A 14,735-nucleotide genomic window follows, 5' to 3' on the forward strand; every position below is an offset into this window, starting at 1 on the left:
CGGCGCGCCTCGGTGACGTCAGGTGGTGTCGCGCCGGGCGGGAAAGTCTTAAACGAGGGGCGGCTACGGCTTGGCGGCGGAGGAGGGGAGCTGCCGTCGTCATCTGCCGAGGCCTCGCTCTTCTACTGCTTGGCCTGTAGGCCCCTGCCGAGCTCGGCCTTTGCCTCCGGTGTTTCGCGTCCTAAACCTCGGCTTCTTCATCAGTCCTATCGTGGGGTAGACCTTCAGGTACCTCCCTGCGTCGTTAAAATGACGAATTGAGAAGGGCTTTTATCCCCAACCTCTCTACCCGAACGGCCTAGGTCGCGTAGCCGGCCCCATCTTCCCGTCTTTTAGGCTCCTCTGTAAACCAGAAAGTAGAATACTGTTAAGGGCTTGCCCAGAAGTCAGCGGGCCCTGACTTGCCTAAGTTTTTCCGCCTGCAAAATGTCTGATAATGGTTGTAATTATTAAACGAGGAAACGGATCGAGAAAACTCTTAGCATGGTGCCTGGTGCATAGTAAATATTAACTCTTATTGGTAGCCATTATTATAATCAAGAGTAGGTATAGGTGGTAGTTAAGACGGCAGATTCTGGATCCTGAGTTAGAATCCCAGCTCTGCCACTGATTATGAGAATAATGGTACCAACGCAAAACGTTTTGTGAGGAATAACTTAAGTAAAATAGTTCTTGTTAGCTATTAGTATTTACCTGCGTGCCAGCCATTCTCATTAACCAAGTAGTGTTAGAATCTTTTTATATACCAGATCCTGTGCTGGGCACTAGGGATACTGAAATAAATGACACTGGGTTCCTGCTTTCAAGGAGCTCCACAGCCTAGTGTGATGTGGTGAGGGCTCCTAGATAGCTTAGTGGATCAGGGAAGCTGGAGTAGCAAACTTTCTTGGGGATAGGAGGAACATTTTTCTTTAAATTCTCACCCGAGGATATGTTTTCATTGATTTTTAGAGAGAGAGAGGAAGAGATAGAAACACCGATTGGTTGCCTATCGTATGCACCCCCACCAGAGACTGAACCACAACCTATGTATGTGCCCTGACTGGGAATCGAACCTGTTGGTGTATAGGAGGGTACTCCAACCAACTGAGCCACCCAGCCGGAGGAACATTTTTCTAGGAAGATGACATTTAATTGAGTCTTTTAAGGATGAGTAGTAGTTTCCAGGTGGATAAGAGTATTTGGGGTGAAAACAACACTTTTCTGGTTTACAGGATAGGCTAGAAGGCCCTGTGGTTCAGGCCTTCCCCTACCTCTGCAGTCTCATTTCTAATTCTACAACCTCCTTCCTGTTGCAGTGTTGAGTTTTTCTCTGCTCGTACTACTCTTTTCATACCTTCTTCTACTAACTCCTATTTCAACCCTCAGGTCCCTGCTTAAAATCACATTCTCAAAGAGATCATCCCTGAGAAATTATCGCTACTTTTTTCATCATCACCACCCTAACTAGACTAAATTTCCTTGTAAGCCCTCATAGCAGTCTGTGCTTTTCTTTTATAGCACATAACTATATGGTCATGTGTTGATTAATCATGGGGATACATTCTAAGAATTGCATCCATATACAATTTCATTATTGTGCAAACATCGTAGAGTACACTTACACAAATCTAGATGGTATAGCCTACTACTGCACACCTAGGCTGTATGTTATAGTCTTTTGTTTCTAGGCTACAAGCTTGTATAGCATATTACTGTGCAACACAAGATTACATCAAGCACAAGAGAAAGCAATGTAATCAAGCAGTAAACACCAGATGTATGAGGCTGTTTTATAGCAAACCTTTTTTTAATAAATATAAATAGTATAAGTAACGATAAAAAATGTTGTATAGTAAATACATAAACCAATAACATAGTCGCTTATTATTATCAAGTATTATGTACTGTACATAATTGTATGCACTATACTTTTATATGACTGGTAGCACAGTAGGTTTGTTTACACCAGTTATTTACAAATGCGTGAATAATGTGTTGTTGCTGTGACATTACAACAGCTTTTATGTCACCAGGTGATAAGAATTTTTCAGCTCCATTATAATCTTATGGGACCACTGTGGTATATGTGGTTTGTCATCTGAAACATCCTTATGCAAAGCATGGCTGTAGTTAACTACATTAAGACTACTTATTACTATACCGTAAACTCCCTGAGGTCAGGCATCATGTCTGGTTCATTATTGTAAACCCAGCACCTAGCACAGTCCGTAATGTGTAGTATTAGATTATTAAATTAAAGGAGAGGTATAGTTTGGGGCTAGAAGATGAAGGATCTTAAATGTCAAGTAGAGAATTGGGGTTTTTATCTTTCAGCAAGAGGAAAGTGGTCTGGCCCTGGCCAGGTGGCTCAGTTAATTGAAGCATTATCTTGTACACCAAAAGGTTGTGGGTTCAATTCCCAATCAGGGCATATACCTAGGTTTTGGAATCGATCCCTGGTCTGGGTGCGTATGGGAGGCAACCGATCGATCTTTCTCTCTCATATCAATATTTCACTCTTTCCCTTCATTTCTCTAAAAATCAATAAAAACATGTCCGGTAAGGATTTAAAAAGAGGAAGTGGTCTGGCTAAAAAGGCAAGTAGGTAAACAAGTCTTGAAAGCAAGGGAGTATTGACCAGATATAGGGGTTGAAATTTGCTCAACACCTGGATTTAGATAGCATAAGTAAACATGAGAACCAGTTCAGTTTCGAATACAGTAGTTTTCTTTGAGCTGTAGCTTTAACTTCTCAGAATTTATCGAGCTCTGAGAGGGTAACTTCTCTGATTTTGCTGTAGAAAGTAATTTAACTGCAGAAAACTGGTCAAAATGGTTTCCAAAAGAAGACTATCAAAATCTGAGGATAAAGAAGCCCTGACAGAAGATGCCTCTAGTAAGTATCTACTCATTTGTTGCTTTATTTCCTATAACAAATGTGTGCAGCAGTATTTAATCTTTTCTTATGGCTGAATACTATTACTTTATATATATGTACCACATCTTCTTTATCCAGTCATAAAAGAAAACTACTCAGCCATAAGAAAAGATAAAGTACTGCATTTTCAACAATGTGGGTGAATTTTGAGAGTATCATGCTAAGCGAATAAGTCAGATGGAGAAGCACAAGAACCTTATGATTTCACTCATATGTGGGATATAAAATAGAAAGCAACAAACAGAAACTCATAGACATCAGTATGTTGGCTATTAAAGGGGAATGGAGATGAGGGTGAGTTGAAGAGGGTAAAGGGGGTCAAATATATGGTGATGGAAGTAGACTTGACTTTGGGTGGTAAGCACACAATGCAATATACAGAGGATGTTTTATAGAATTGTACACTTGAAACATATACTTTTATTAACCAATGTCACCCCAATAAATTGAGTAAAATAAAAAAACATGTGAGGCACTTACAGAGATATGATGTTCCTACCTTCAAATGCTAGGAGTCATTAAGGCTCAATGGATAGAGCACACAGAATCTATATCAGGAGATTTGAGATTGAGTTTCTGCCTCTGATTCCGTGTATGACTTCGGGCATGGCATGCCTACAGTCTCTGAGTGTCAGTCTCCACATCCATAAGAGGAGTTAGTATTACAGAGCTTATCTATTGTGCTGGGATACAGAAATACATTATATTCCCTACCCTTTAAAAAAATAATGGTCCCCTTTCTTAAAAATATGGTCTAGATAAATGCTATGATAGTGATTTAAAGGAAAGGCATCATATCAAAGCAAGCATATCAAAGGCAAAGAGACAGACTCTGTTCATATGAGAATGTGGTTGACAGAGGCCCTAAGAGTTCTGACAAGAAGTTGATAGTCTTTTTCATTTATTATACTCATCTACTCTATTAAGGCGATTTTAACTTGTATCATTAAGGTAGAAGAGCAGGTAATCGTTTAACTTCAAGCACCTATTTGTTTTTGTTTGTTAATTATGTTTTATTCTCATGGGTTGAAAGCTTTGGAATGAAACCAGTCTGGGCTTTATACTCAAAGATATGATGCAGGAGAACCTGCCCTACTCTTGTACCCCTGCATCTAGGTCAAGGGTGGGGAATCTCCCGCACCTGTGGACTGTATATGGCCTGTGAAATAATTTGGTCTGGCCCTGCCAGCAGGCGGGACTCGAAATTCAGTAAATCTAGGAGCTTTTTTCATAACTGATTTTTAAGTTGATAATTTTCTATGGCCCGCAAATGATGTTATAAATATCCAAATGACCTTTGGCAGAAAAAAGTTTCCCCACCCCTGATCTAGATAATTGGTTCTCAAACTTTGGTGTGCATCAGGATTATTATCTGGAAAGCTTGTTAAAAATTCGGACTCCCAAGCCCCATCCCTGAAATACTGATTGCATAAGCTCTGGAAGTGACCTAAGAATATACTTTTAATAAGCTTTCCAGTGGTTCTGAGCAATGGTTTGTAGATATCAGCTTGAGAGACCGTGACTGCTTTAGAATTTGGGTGGAAACGTTTCCATGGTTATTCTTGTTAGAAGTGGCACATTTTGAATTATTAAATGAAAACTCAATAGATGAAAACAATTCTATTTATTATTTTGTTTGTTTGTTTGGAAGCCACTATTGAACCATTGTTAGAAATAAAATTTTACTACATTATCAATTCCAGTATAATTCTTCAGGAACCTATCAACTTTCCTCTTAAGATTCTTATTCTAGGGTTTACATTTTTATCTTTGCTCTACTATTTGTCACATTCCTAAAAATTTTGTCTATTTTCAGATGCCAGGAAGCAACCACTCTCCAAAAAGACAAAGAAATCTCATGTTTATAATGAAGTTGAAGAAAATGACAGTACCTTTGTAAAGCTTCTTAAGACATCAGGAGTTATTCTTAAAACAGGAGAGAGTCAGAATCAGCTAGGTGATATTTCAGTCTAATACTTTTCTCTGGGTATAGTGAATCATGGGTTTTCTAAATAGAAAGGAATGAAGATTAGAAATGGGAGGACCATTCGTCTTGAGACAAGGATAAAATTGAAATTGCTTTTTAGAGAATATTGTTATAGTCTTTGGTCCTGATAAATGCATGTTAAGTAAAGTACTTCTGATTCTTCCCTTTTTTAGAAGAATGTTATATGGTAGTATTGCTTTGTGTTTTCTTGGGAAAAACAAATTAATATCCTGAGAGCAGTGAGATCTGTATCAGAATAATTTTAGAAGAAAATTTATATATCCATATAAGGCATATAAGGGCTTGCTTTGGGGGCATAGATTATTTCATCCTGCTAAGGTTATGGCATGTCTTTTTTAGAACACTTAGTAGCTATCCTCTGTCAAAGCTGAGTTTGTTATTCTGTGGGTTTAGAAGATTTGTGTCTGAATTAGGTTGTAAATATCTTTTTTTTTTTTTTACTCCCTGAGGATATGTTTTTATTGATTTTAGAGAGAGAGAAACATCTATTGGTTGCCTCCTGTACATGCCCTGACTGACGATTGAACCAGTAACCTAGGTATGTGCCCTGACCAGGAATGGAACCTGCAACCTTTATGGTGTACGGGAGGATGCTCCAACCAACTGAGCCACCTGGCCAGGACTACTAGGTTGTAAATATCTTCATTCATTTCATCAGATAGGAAACTTAATTCTTAAGGAAAGTAAACTATGGTGGGAGATGTTAAAGACTCTGGTGACCAGGTATTCTTTTCTCATAGCTGTGGATCAAATTGTTTTCCAAAAGAAACTCTTTCAGACTCTGAGGAAACATCCGTCTTATCCCAAAGTATGTATTTTCTCCCTGGCACTTTTACTTTTGCTAGCAGTACTCTGGAATTGGAAATTTAAAGGCATTGGCATAAAGTTGAATGTGCTAGAAGATTTTTAGTTAACCCACAGCAAATGTTAAACTAAAAATCTTACTCTTAACCTGTCTTTTTTTTTTTTCCATTAAGATAATAGAAGAATTTGTTAGTGGCCTGGAGTCTTACATTGAGGACCAAGACATTTTCAGGAACTGTCTTTTGCCTTGTGAACGTCAGCAGGATGAGGAAACCAGGTATGGAGAGTAGGCATGGAGCATTGCTGAAATTTAATCTGTTACACTAACTGGTGAGGAAGGGCAGGGGTGTATGTGTGTGCAGAATACAGTATTTTGGAATTTCACGTTTGATTTATAGTTCTCTTTTCCTCAGAGTTTTATCCTAACTTGTAAATTATTAAGTTTACAATTATAAGGCTAAGAACCAGAGAGTTTTCCAGAACATTTCTCACCTGTATTGATAGAATTTCAATTTTCTACTTTTCCCTGGCTTAAAAGCCATCTTCTAATGTTCTGTATTTCTTATCTACCAGATTAGTTTCTCTTTAAAGGTTATATATTTAACCAATTTTATGGAGAAAGAATAAGAGAAACATTAAAACAAGGAAAACAAATTTCTTTTTTTTACAGCATGGGCACATCTTACCCTAAGAGCCTCATTAAATTGCTTCTGGGAATTGACATATTACAGGTGAGACTGTGCCACTTATTCTGTGAACATTTGTTGGTTGTGATTTGTGGTGTATGCCCAAGCATAAGTGGCTGGAGCATAGGGTAGAGTAGGCTTAATGGGAGGGTTTCAGTTTGCAACAGTTTACGATATCCCGGTTGCTGAAATGCATCTGGTAGGGCAGTGTCTTTGTCTTTGGACTGAGCTGATTAGCCCAGTACATCTTGAAGTCTCACTTATTTCTTTGGCTTCCGTTTTCTGTTGCAAAAAGTTTCATCCTGTGTGCCCTGAGTACTTTGTATATCTCTGCCATGTTCACATCTGTGTCATCTCCTATTTAGCTCTTTATTTGCTTATTGAATTGTTTTTGCCCTTTCCCTCTCCTTTATTTTTTAATTTATTGAGTAGACAATACATTGACATGGTTTAAACATCTCAAATTATAAAACTGTATACAATGAAGTCTCCCACCCCGTCCTCCATTTTTTCTCTTTTCTTCTCTCCCACTGTTAATCTCCCCGTATTCTTATCTCTTCCTTTTCATTGGAAATCTTTTATTTATTATTATTTTTCAATATGTTTTTATATCTTTATTGATTTCAGAGAGAGGAAGGGAGAGGGAGAGAGAGAGAGAAAAACATCAATGATGAGAGTCGTCATTGATCGGCTGCCTCCTGCACGTCCCTGACTGGGGATCTTGCCAGCAAGCCGGGCATGTGCCCTGACCGGGAATCGAACTGTGATCTCCTGGGTCCTAGGTTGATGCTCGGTCACTGAGCCATGCCCAGCCAGGTGGAAATCTTTTTTTAAATTGATATTAGAGAGAGAGAGAGAAACATAGATTTTTGTTCCACTTATTTATGCATTCGTTGGTTGATACTTTTTTTTTATATGTTTTTATTTTAGAGAGGAAGGGAGAGGGGGAGTCATTGGTTGGTTGCTTCCTGCATGCCCCCCACTAGGGACCGCACCCACAACCCAGGCATGTGCCCTGACTGGGAATCAAACCATGACTTCTTGGTTCCTAGGTTGACGCCCAACCACTGAGCCACACCAGCTAGGGCGAACCCTCAACCTTTTGGTGTACAAGACAGTGTTCCAACCAAGTGAGCCTCCTGGCCAGGGCTTTTTTTTGTTTGTTTTTTGTTTTGTTTTTTTGTTAATCCTCACCCAAGGACATTTTTTTCCATTGCTTTATAGAGAAAGTGGAAAGGAGGAAGGGGTGGGGAGGGGGAGAGAGAGAGACATCAATGTGAGAGAGACATCGTGGTTGCCGGGATCAAACCTGCAACCCAAGTACATGCCCTTGACCGGTAATTGAACCGGAGACCTTTCGGTGCAAGGGGTGAAGCTCTAACCACTGAGCCACATTGGCCAGGGCCTTGGGCTGATAATTTTGATTATCTGATTGTTTTTTTATTTTTTAAATATATCTTTATTGATTTCAGAGAGAGGAAAGGGGAGAGAGAGAGAGAGAGAGAAGCATCAATGATGAGAGAGTCATTGATCAGCTGCCTCCTGCACGTCCCCTACTGGGGATCGAGCCTGCAACCTGGGCATGTGCCCTGACTGGGAATCGAACCCTGATAGCCTGGATCCTAGGCTGATGCTCAACCGCTGAGCCACGCCCAGCCGGGCTGATTATCTGATTATTTTAATATTGCTTTGATACACATTTTGCAGTTTTTCAGAAGATAAATTGTTGATAAACCTTTGTGTTCCAGTAGCTTGTATTCAAAATATAGGCAGTATTCCTGTGAACATTTTTATAATAAGGGAATTTCAATTATAGCAGGGTTTTTTCCTCTAAGAGCACTTGTTGGAATTACGGCTAATTATACATTTCTTTTGTGTATTTTGAGACCATCCCCTAACTCCCTATGTTTTCTTTTTCAGCCTGCCATTATCAAAACCTTATTTGAAAAGTTGCCAGAATTTCTTTTTGAAAGGTAAGTGGAGTTATCCTGGAATGCTTAAATTACCCTGATGTACGTAAGTTTCTCTCTGAAAAGATTACTCCGAAACATGATTCGTTTCTTTGAAGGTCATATTTATCATGATGCCATATTCTTAAATGACTACTAAGATTTTACTGGGTATCTTTCTTTGACATGTCATCTATGTAGCCCTGGCCAGTGTGGTTCAGTGTTTAGACTGTCGTCCCAAGCACCACAGGGTTTTGGGTTTGATCCCAAGCAAGGCTTATACCCACGTTTCTGGTTTGATCCACGGGAAGCAACCAATTGACGTTTCTCTCTCTCTCTCTCTCTCCCCCTCTCGTTTCCTCTCTCTCAAATCAATGAAAAACATATCCTCGAATGAGAATTTAAAAAAATTATTAAAAAATTTTTTTCACCTGTTTATATGAATACATAGTGCCAGAAGAATACACAATAAGCTGGCAATAGTAGTTATCTCCAAGGAAGGGAGCCAATTGACTGGAGCCAGATATTCCCTGAATACTGTTATTTACCTTTTCAATTTTATAGGATACCATTTTTTTTTTAATTTACTCACCACTTTTTTAAAAATTTACTTTAAAAAAATAACTTAGAAAAATGAACAGCCTAATAGACAAGTAGATAAAGGTGATGAACAGACAGTTCACAAAGAAGAAGCACAAGAGCATCAGACATTTTAAAAATACTTAATTTCTTTAATAATCAAAGACATACATTTAAAACAGTAAATACATTTTTTTCATTCTCAAAGGACCTTTCCTATTGAGTGTAATGAACAGGCATGCTTATACATTGCTGGTGAACATATAAATCAGTTCAGTCATTCTGAAGGACAGTAGGTTGTATGTATCAAAACCTTAGATTTTGCATACCCTTTAATGCTCAACCATTTCTTCTAATTTATCTTAAAGTAATAACTGTGAATGAAAGTAGTGATAAGATTACTGTTCAAAGTAACAAAAAATTGCCCGGCTGGGCGTGGCTCAGAGGTTGAGCATCGACCTAGGATTCAGGCGATCGGGGTTCGATTCCCGGTCAGGGCACATGCCCTGGTTGTGGGCTCGATCAATGACTCTCTCATCATTGATGTTTCTATCTCTCTCTCTCCCTTTCCTTTCCTCTCTCTGAAATCAATAAAGATATAAGAAAAAAATTTAAAAAATAACAAAGTAACAAAAAATTGTAAATAATTGAGATGTTCAACTATAGGAGATTGGTTAAGTAAATTAGGTACATCTGCACAATGGAATATCATGAAGACATTAAAAATTCTAAAGAGGACTATTTGATACCATGCATTAATTAGGGAAAAAAAATCAGGTTACAAATCAGTATTTACAGTTCAGCCTAGTATTTTTAAAAAATTATCTTTATTGTTGAAAGTATTATAGATGTCCCCTTTTTTTAACCCTCATTGATCCCCTCCAGGAGCCTAGTATTTTTTTAATGTATTTATTGATTTTAGAGGGAGAAGGGGAGAGGGAGAGAAAAATGTCGATATGAGAAACATTGATCAGTTGGCTCCCACACACACACCCCCCACTGGGGATCGACACTCAACCAACTAAGCCACACCAGCCAGGGCTGTTTTTTTGTTTGTTTGTTTTTTAAAGATAACATCCACACATACATACACATAGATTCGTATACATATGCATATCAATAATGGACGTCTGTGGATGACAGGATTATATGTCATTTTAATTTTCTCCTTCATATGTGTTTTTACAGAGTTTTGTATATAATAATAATAAACTTGAAGATTTACCGTTAAAAACTCATGCTTTTCTTGTATCACATGGTGTCTAGCACAGTGCACAAGGCATAGTAAATGTTCAGTAAATGTTAATTGAATGGCTGAAATGCATGCTATTGTATAAGTCAGAAAGGCTAAGTTCCTTGTCTTCTCATCCTAACATTTCAGTGTGAACAGTGATGGAATCAACATGCCCCGACTCATCATCAGTCAACTGAAATGGCTTGATAGAGTTGTGGATGGCAAGGTAGGCTTTGGGACTTTTTCTATTTTAGATTTAGAGAGTGCATTTTCCACACTTAACCAAACTTTGAGAATTTGCAGGGGTTTCTTTTTCCCCCATTCTAAACAGAAAAAAAATCACATTTTAAAATTCACTAAGTAACTTTTTTCAGCTTTGATAATTTGAGGATCATGGGTATTTCACCCTTTAAGTTTCTCCAAAAAAAGAGAAATTTACCTACTTATGATGGCTGGGTATCATTTATTAAATAAATATTTGGGAAGAAATTTAGTTTTTCAACTGTGTTTTATTTCTCAAAAGTGATATGATCCCAAACCACGATATTTCACTGCAGATGTTTTAATTTGACTATATACAGTAGTCTCCACTTATCTGCAGTTTTGCTTTTTGTGGTTTCAGTTACCCATAGCCAAGTATAGTAGGAAAAGGTTAAATTTTCCCAACTATTGACATTTCTGTTCCTGACATCCAGCTGTCAACACTTTTATGACTTGATAGTCCAGGATCAGCTGAAGTAGATAGATCCTCCTTCTAACGTATTGCCAAAAGGTCAATAGTAGCCTAATGTTACATCATAACATCTGCATCATTCACCTCACTACATCTCATCATGTAGGCATTTTATCGTCTCACATCATCATAAGAAGGGTGAGTACAGTACAATAAGATATTTTGAGAGAGACCATACTCACATAACTTTTTTTATTATAGTACATTGTTATAATTGTCCTATCTTATTATTAGTTATTGTTAATCTCTTACTGTGCCTAATTTATAAATTAAATTTTATCATAGGTGGGTATGTATTGCAAAAACCATAGTATACATAGAGTTTGTTACTATCCGTGATTTTAGGCATCCACCAGAGATGAAGGAGGATTATACTATTGAGGAGAATTTCAGGAAGCTTTTGCAATTATGTTATTTGTTATCAAGCACCTTGGTAAAGTTGACTCTTTTTATTTTTTTTAAGAAAAATTTGTTTTCCATTTTATTAAATTTTAAAAATTTGGATAGAAAAATACAGAAAGTAAATTTTGCATGCATCATGTGATCTTTAGATATAAATGAAGAGATTATAAATAAAATCACAAAGTAAAGAGTGGTTGAATTAAGCCCATAAAAAGTAAAAATTTCTGTCCTAGCCAGTTTCGCTCAGTGGTAGAGCATTGGCTCACAGACTGAATGGTCCCAAGTTCGATTCTGGCCAAGGGCACATACCTCAGTTGCAGGCTCAATCCGTTGCCCCAGTCGGGGCACATGCAGAAGGCAACCAGTCAATGTGTCTCTTTCACATTAATGTCTCTCTCTCTCTCTGTCTCTCCCTCTACTCTCTCTGAAAAGCAATGGAAAAAATATATCCGCTGGTGAGGATTAAAAAAAGTAGAAATTTCTGTGTGTCACAAATATATTACATGAATTAAAAGACAATGACAGACTTGAGAAAAATATTTGCAGTGATTATGAGAAAAAAGAGAACCATAAGGATAAATATAAAAAAGTTCAATTGAAAACTAAGTAAGGGTTCTAAAAGGTTATTCCCAAGAAAGCTAATACAAATGTTTAATAAATGTAAGAAAAAATTATTCAGCATCATTAATCAAATAAATTGTAGTTAATCCGATAGTACGTGTTTTTTTTTTACTTTTTATTGAATTTATTGGGGTGGTGACATTGATTAATAAAATTATATAGGTTTCAGTGTACAGTTCTATAATCATTTGTATATTGTATTGTGTGTTCATCACCCCAAGTCAAGTCTCTTTCCATTACCATTTATCCATCCTATACCCTCTTCTACCTCCCCTACCCTCCTTTCCTTCTGGTAATTTTGCAATTATTGTGATTACCAGAGGGAAAGGGGGGCAGGAGGAGAAAGAATCTCCCCAGAAGTTGAATCTGTTTTGAGCCTAGTGCTTAAAGCCCTTTCTTTTCAGAGATCCTAAAATCATCCTGTTAATTTTTGTCAGATATTCCAAAGTTTAATCTTTACTTGGAAGAACATGAGTCTTCGAGTTTCATCTGGGCTGGAATTTTGTCTGTCATTTATTAATTGTGTATCATTGAGCAACACATAGCCGCACATTTTAAAAATGAGAGTTGTTACAGAAACCCTATAAAGTTGTGAGGATTAAATGAAATAAAATATATAACAGACCAATTAGGTCATATACCATCCAGGTTACTTTTTTTTCTCCTTACCATCCCATGTATGTAAATTTCTGGGTCATTTACCTCTGAATTTTGGCTTCAAGCTTGAATGTGTGTGTAGTTGTCATGCTGTACATAAAATAATTCCAGCTCTACATTTCATGAGTAGGAAGTCTTTGGGTAATATGCTCCAATCCAAATAGTCTCCTCCACTGTAGGATCTCACCACCAAGATCATGCAGCTGATCAGTATTGCTCCAGTGTACCTTCAGCATGACTTTATCACCAGCCTACCTGAGATCCTAGGGGATTCCCAGCATGCTGATGTGGGGAAAGAACTCAGGTGGGTAAGCTTCTCTTAGAAGTTACCACTGTTGCCATCCTAAGCAAGGCTCCACTCTGGGAGCCTTATCACTGCAATATGAAAAAAGTAGTAGTAATTTATTCTTTTTTATAGAAAAGGGGATGATTCTTACCTACAATGAGTAGGGTGTGGGATTTGACTTGGTTTTCTAATAATGAGTCTATATTTAGTAGATCCATCTACTTTCTTTTAAAGGTTTATTTATTGTAAATATGCAGCCTGGCTTAGGATTAGGTATATAAATTTGGTCTGTGGAGACTTAAATATGATCCCTTTGTTCTGTTAGCATTTCCTCCACCCAAGGGGTCCTCAGTCATGACTGCATATCCAAATCATTTGTGGCACGTATTAAACATCTACGTTCTTTGGTTCCTAAATGATTCTAATGCACATTGCTGCACCAGAGCCATTGCCAAAACTCACTGCTTACTATCATTTACGTGAAAAATAGTAATTGGTAGGGCAGTAATGAAGAAGGGGAGAACAATATCGCTTTGTAATAGTGTGTCTGTTTTAAGGCAGCTTCTTATCTTGGTAGTAGTAGTTTTAAAAAATTTGGTTTGTAATACGTCCTTTTCTGTAGCTGTCTGCAAAGCTACCTCCAAAAATTTTCGCTTGTCCTTATGCTTTTGGGCAGGATGCTCCCTATGGGTATAACACTGTACCATCCACTTTGCCTGCTTAATTCCAGCTGTCCTTTTGTGTAGCCTTCTCTTAGAAGTTACCACTGTTGTTCTCTACCCTGTGCTCCTATAACACCCTGCACATATATCTGTCATATTTATCACATCATTTTAATTGAAGCATTTTTTTTTTCTTTTCTCAGGAAAGATATGTACTAAACTCAGTAGTGGGTTACCTTTGTTTTGGGTAGTGGAGATGATGAGGGAGGGTGTCTTCTCGCTACTCTGTTGTTTGAATTTCTTATAATGAGCATGTATTTTTAATCAAAACAATTTTAATGAAACACACTATAAACAGATTTAATGGGAAGTAAGTATATCCTTTTTTCCCATACTCTAAGGGATTTTCCCAAGTTCTTACCTGCCCAGCTCTGTTAAAAGTTGTACACCTTTTCTTTTTCCACCACTCACAGTGACCTTCTAACAGAGAATACTTCACTCACTGTCCCTATCCTCGATGTCCTTTCCAGCCTCCGACTTGACCCACAGCTCCTGTCTAAGGTAGGAAAGATTCTGCTTTCCAGAAGCAGAACTAGCTCTCTTACCTTCCACAATCAGTGTCAGTCAGTCATTGCCTTGGAGCAATTGTATGTAATGAAAATTTCCTTTTGAAACAATATTGAATGACATTTGATCTCTTGTTCTTTTCGATGAATTTCATGTTCCATACTATGACAGATTCACTGCTCTGTTTTAAGCAGTAAGTTTTAGTGGTAATCTATTTTGCCTGACTATTTACAGCTGCTCTAATAATAATTTTTTATACCTTCCTCTAGCCAGTGGAAAATTTAGGCTCCAAATTGTAAGATGATAACACACATTTATCACAAGAAGCTGTGGTGTTAACAATTGAAAGCTTGTAATTTGGGAAAAAATAAAACAAGGTGCTTTTTTCTTCCTAAATTATATGTGAGAAAACTTAGAGAAGTGATTTTTCTTATTTTACCTACCAAGTCAGTACTAGGTTGAAGTATTAACATGAAAATGTTTAAGGTTTTCATGCTTTTTTATGTTTAGGTCCGCCAGTTGGTAATGGGTAAGCTGTCATCTGTCCAATTGAACGACTTACCTGTGATAATCAAGTTCATTCTTCATTCCGTAACAGCCACGGATGCACTTGAGGTACCTTATTACT

The 14,735-nt window shown here is 37.6% G+C and overlaps 1 protein-coding gene across 1 annotated transcript in view; it reads left to right on the forward strand.

Moving 5' to 3' along the window:
- Positions 1 to 11: 11 nt before the first annotated feature.
- Positions 12 to 14,735, forward strand: part of FANCD2 (FA complementation group D2) — a 58,104-nt gene continuing 43,380 nt past the window's right edge. Inside the window, exons 1-11 of the mRNA XM_081159655.1 lie at positions 12 to 228; positions 2,783 to 2,877; positions 4,736 to 4,876; positions 5,668 to 5,735; positions 5,905 to 6,008; positions 6,402 to 6,462; positions 8,338 to 8,390; positions 10,327 to 10,405; positions 12,772 to 12,896; positions 14,014 to 14,101; positions 14,618 to 14,722. Coding sequence (XP_081015781.1) covers positions 2,814 to 2,877; positions 4,736 to 4,876; positions 5,668 to 5,735; positions 5,905 to 6,008; positions 6,402 to 6,462; positions 8,338 to 8,390; positions 10,327 to 10,405; positions 12,772 to 12,896; positions 14,014 to 14,101; positions 14,618 to 14,722 — 888 coding nt within the window. The 5' untranslated portion in view covers positions 12 to 228; positions 2,783 to 2,813. The remainder of the gene's footprint in view (positions 229 to 2,782; positions 2,878 to 4,735; positions 4,877 to 5,667; positions 5,736 to 5,904; positions 6,009 to 6,401; positions 6,463 to 8,337; positions 8,391 to 10,326; positions 10,406 to 12,771; positions 12,897 to 14,013; positions 14,102 to 14,617; positions 14,723 to 14,735) is intronic.

Source organism: Miniopterus schreibersii (genome assembly GCF_964146895.1).
Source record: "Miniopterus schreibersii genome assembly, chromosome: 15".
NCBI lineage: Eukaryota > Metazoa > Chordata > Mammalia > Chiroptera > Miniopteridae > Miniopterus > Miniopterus schreibersii.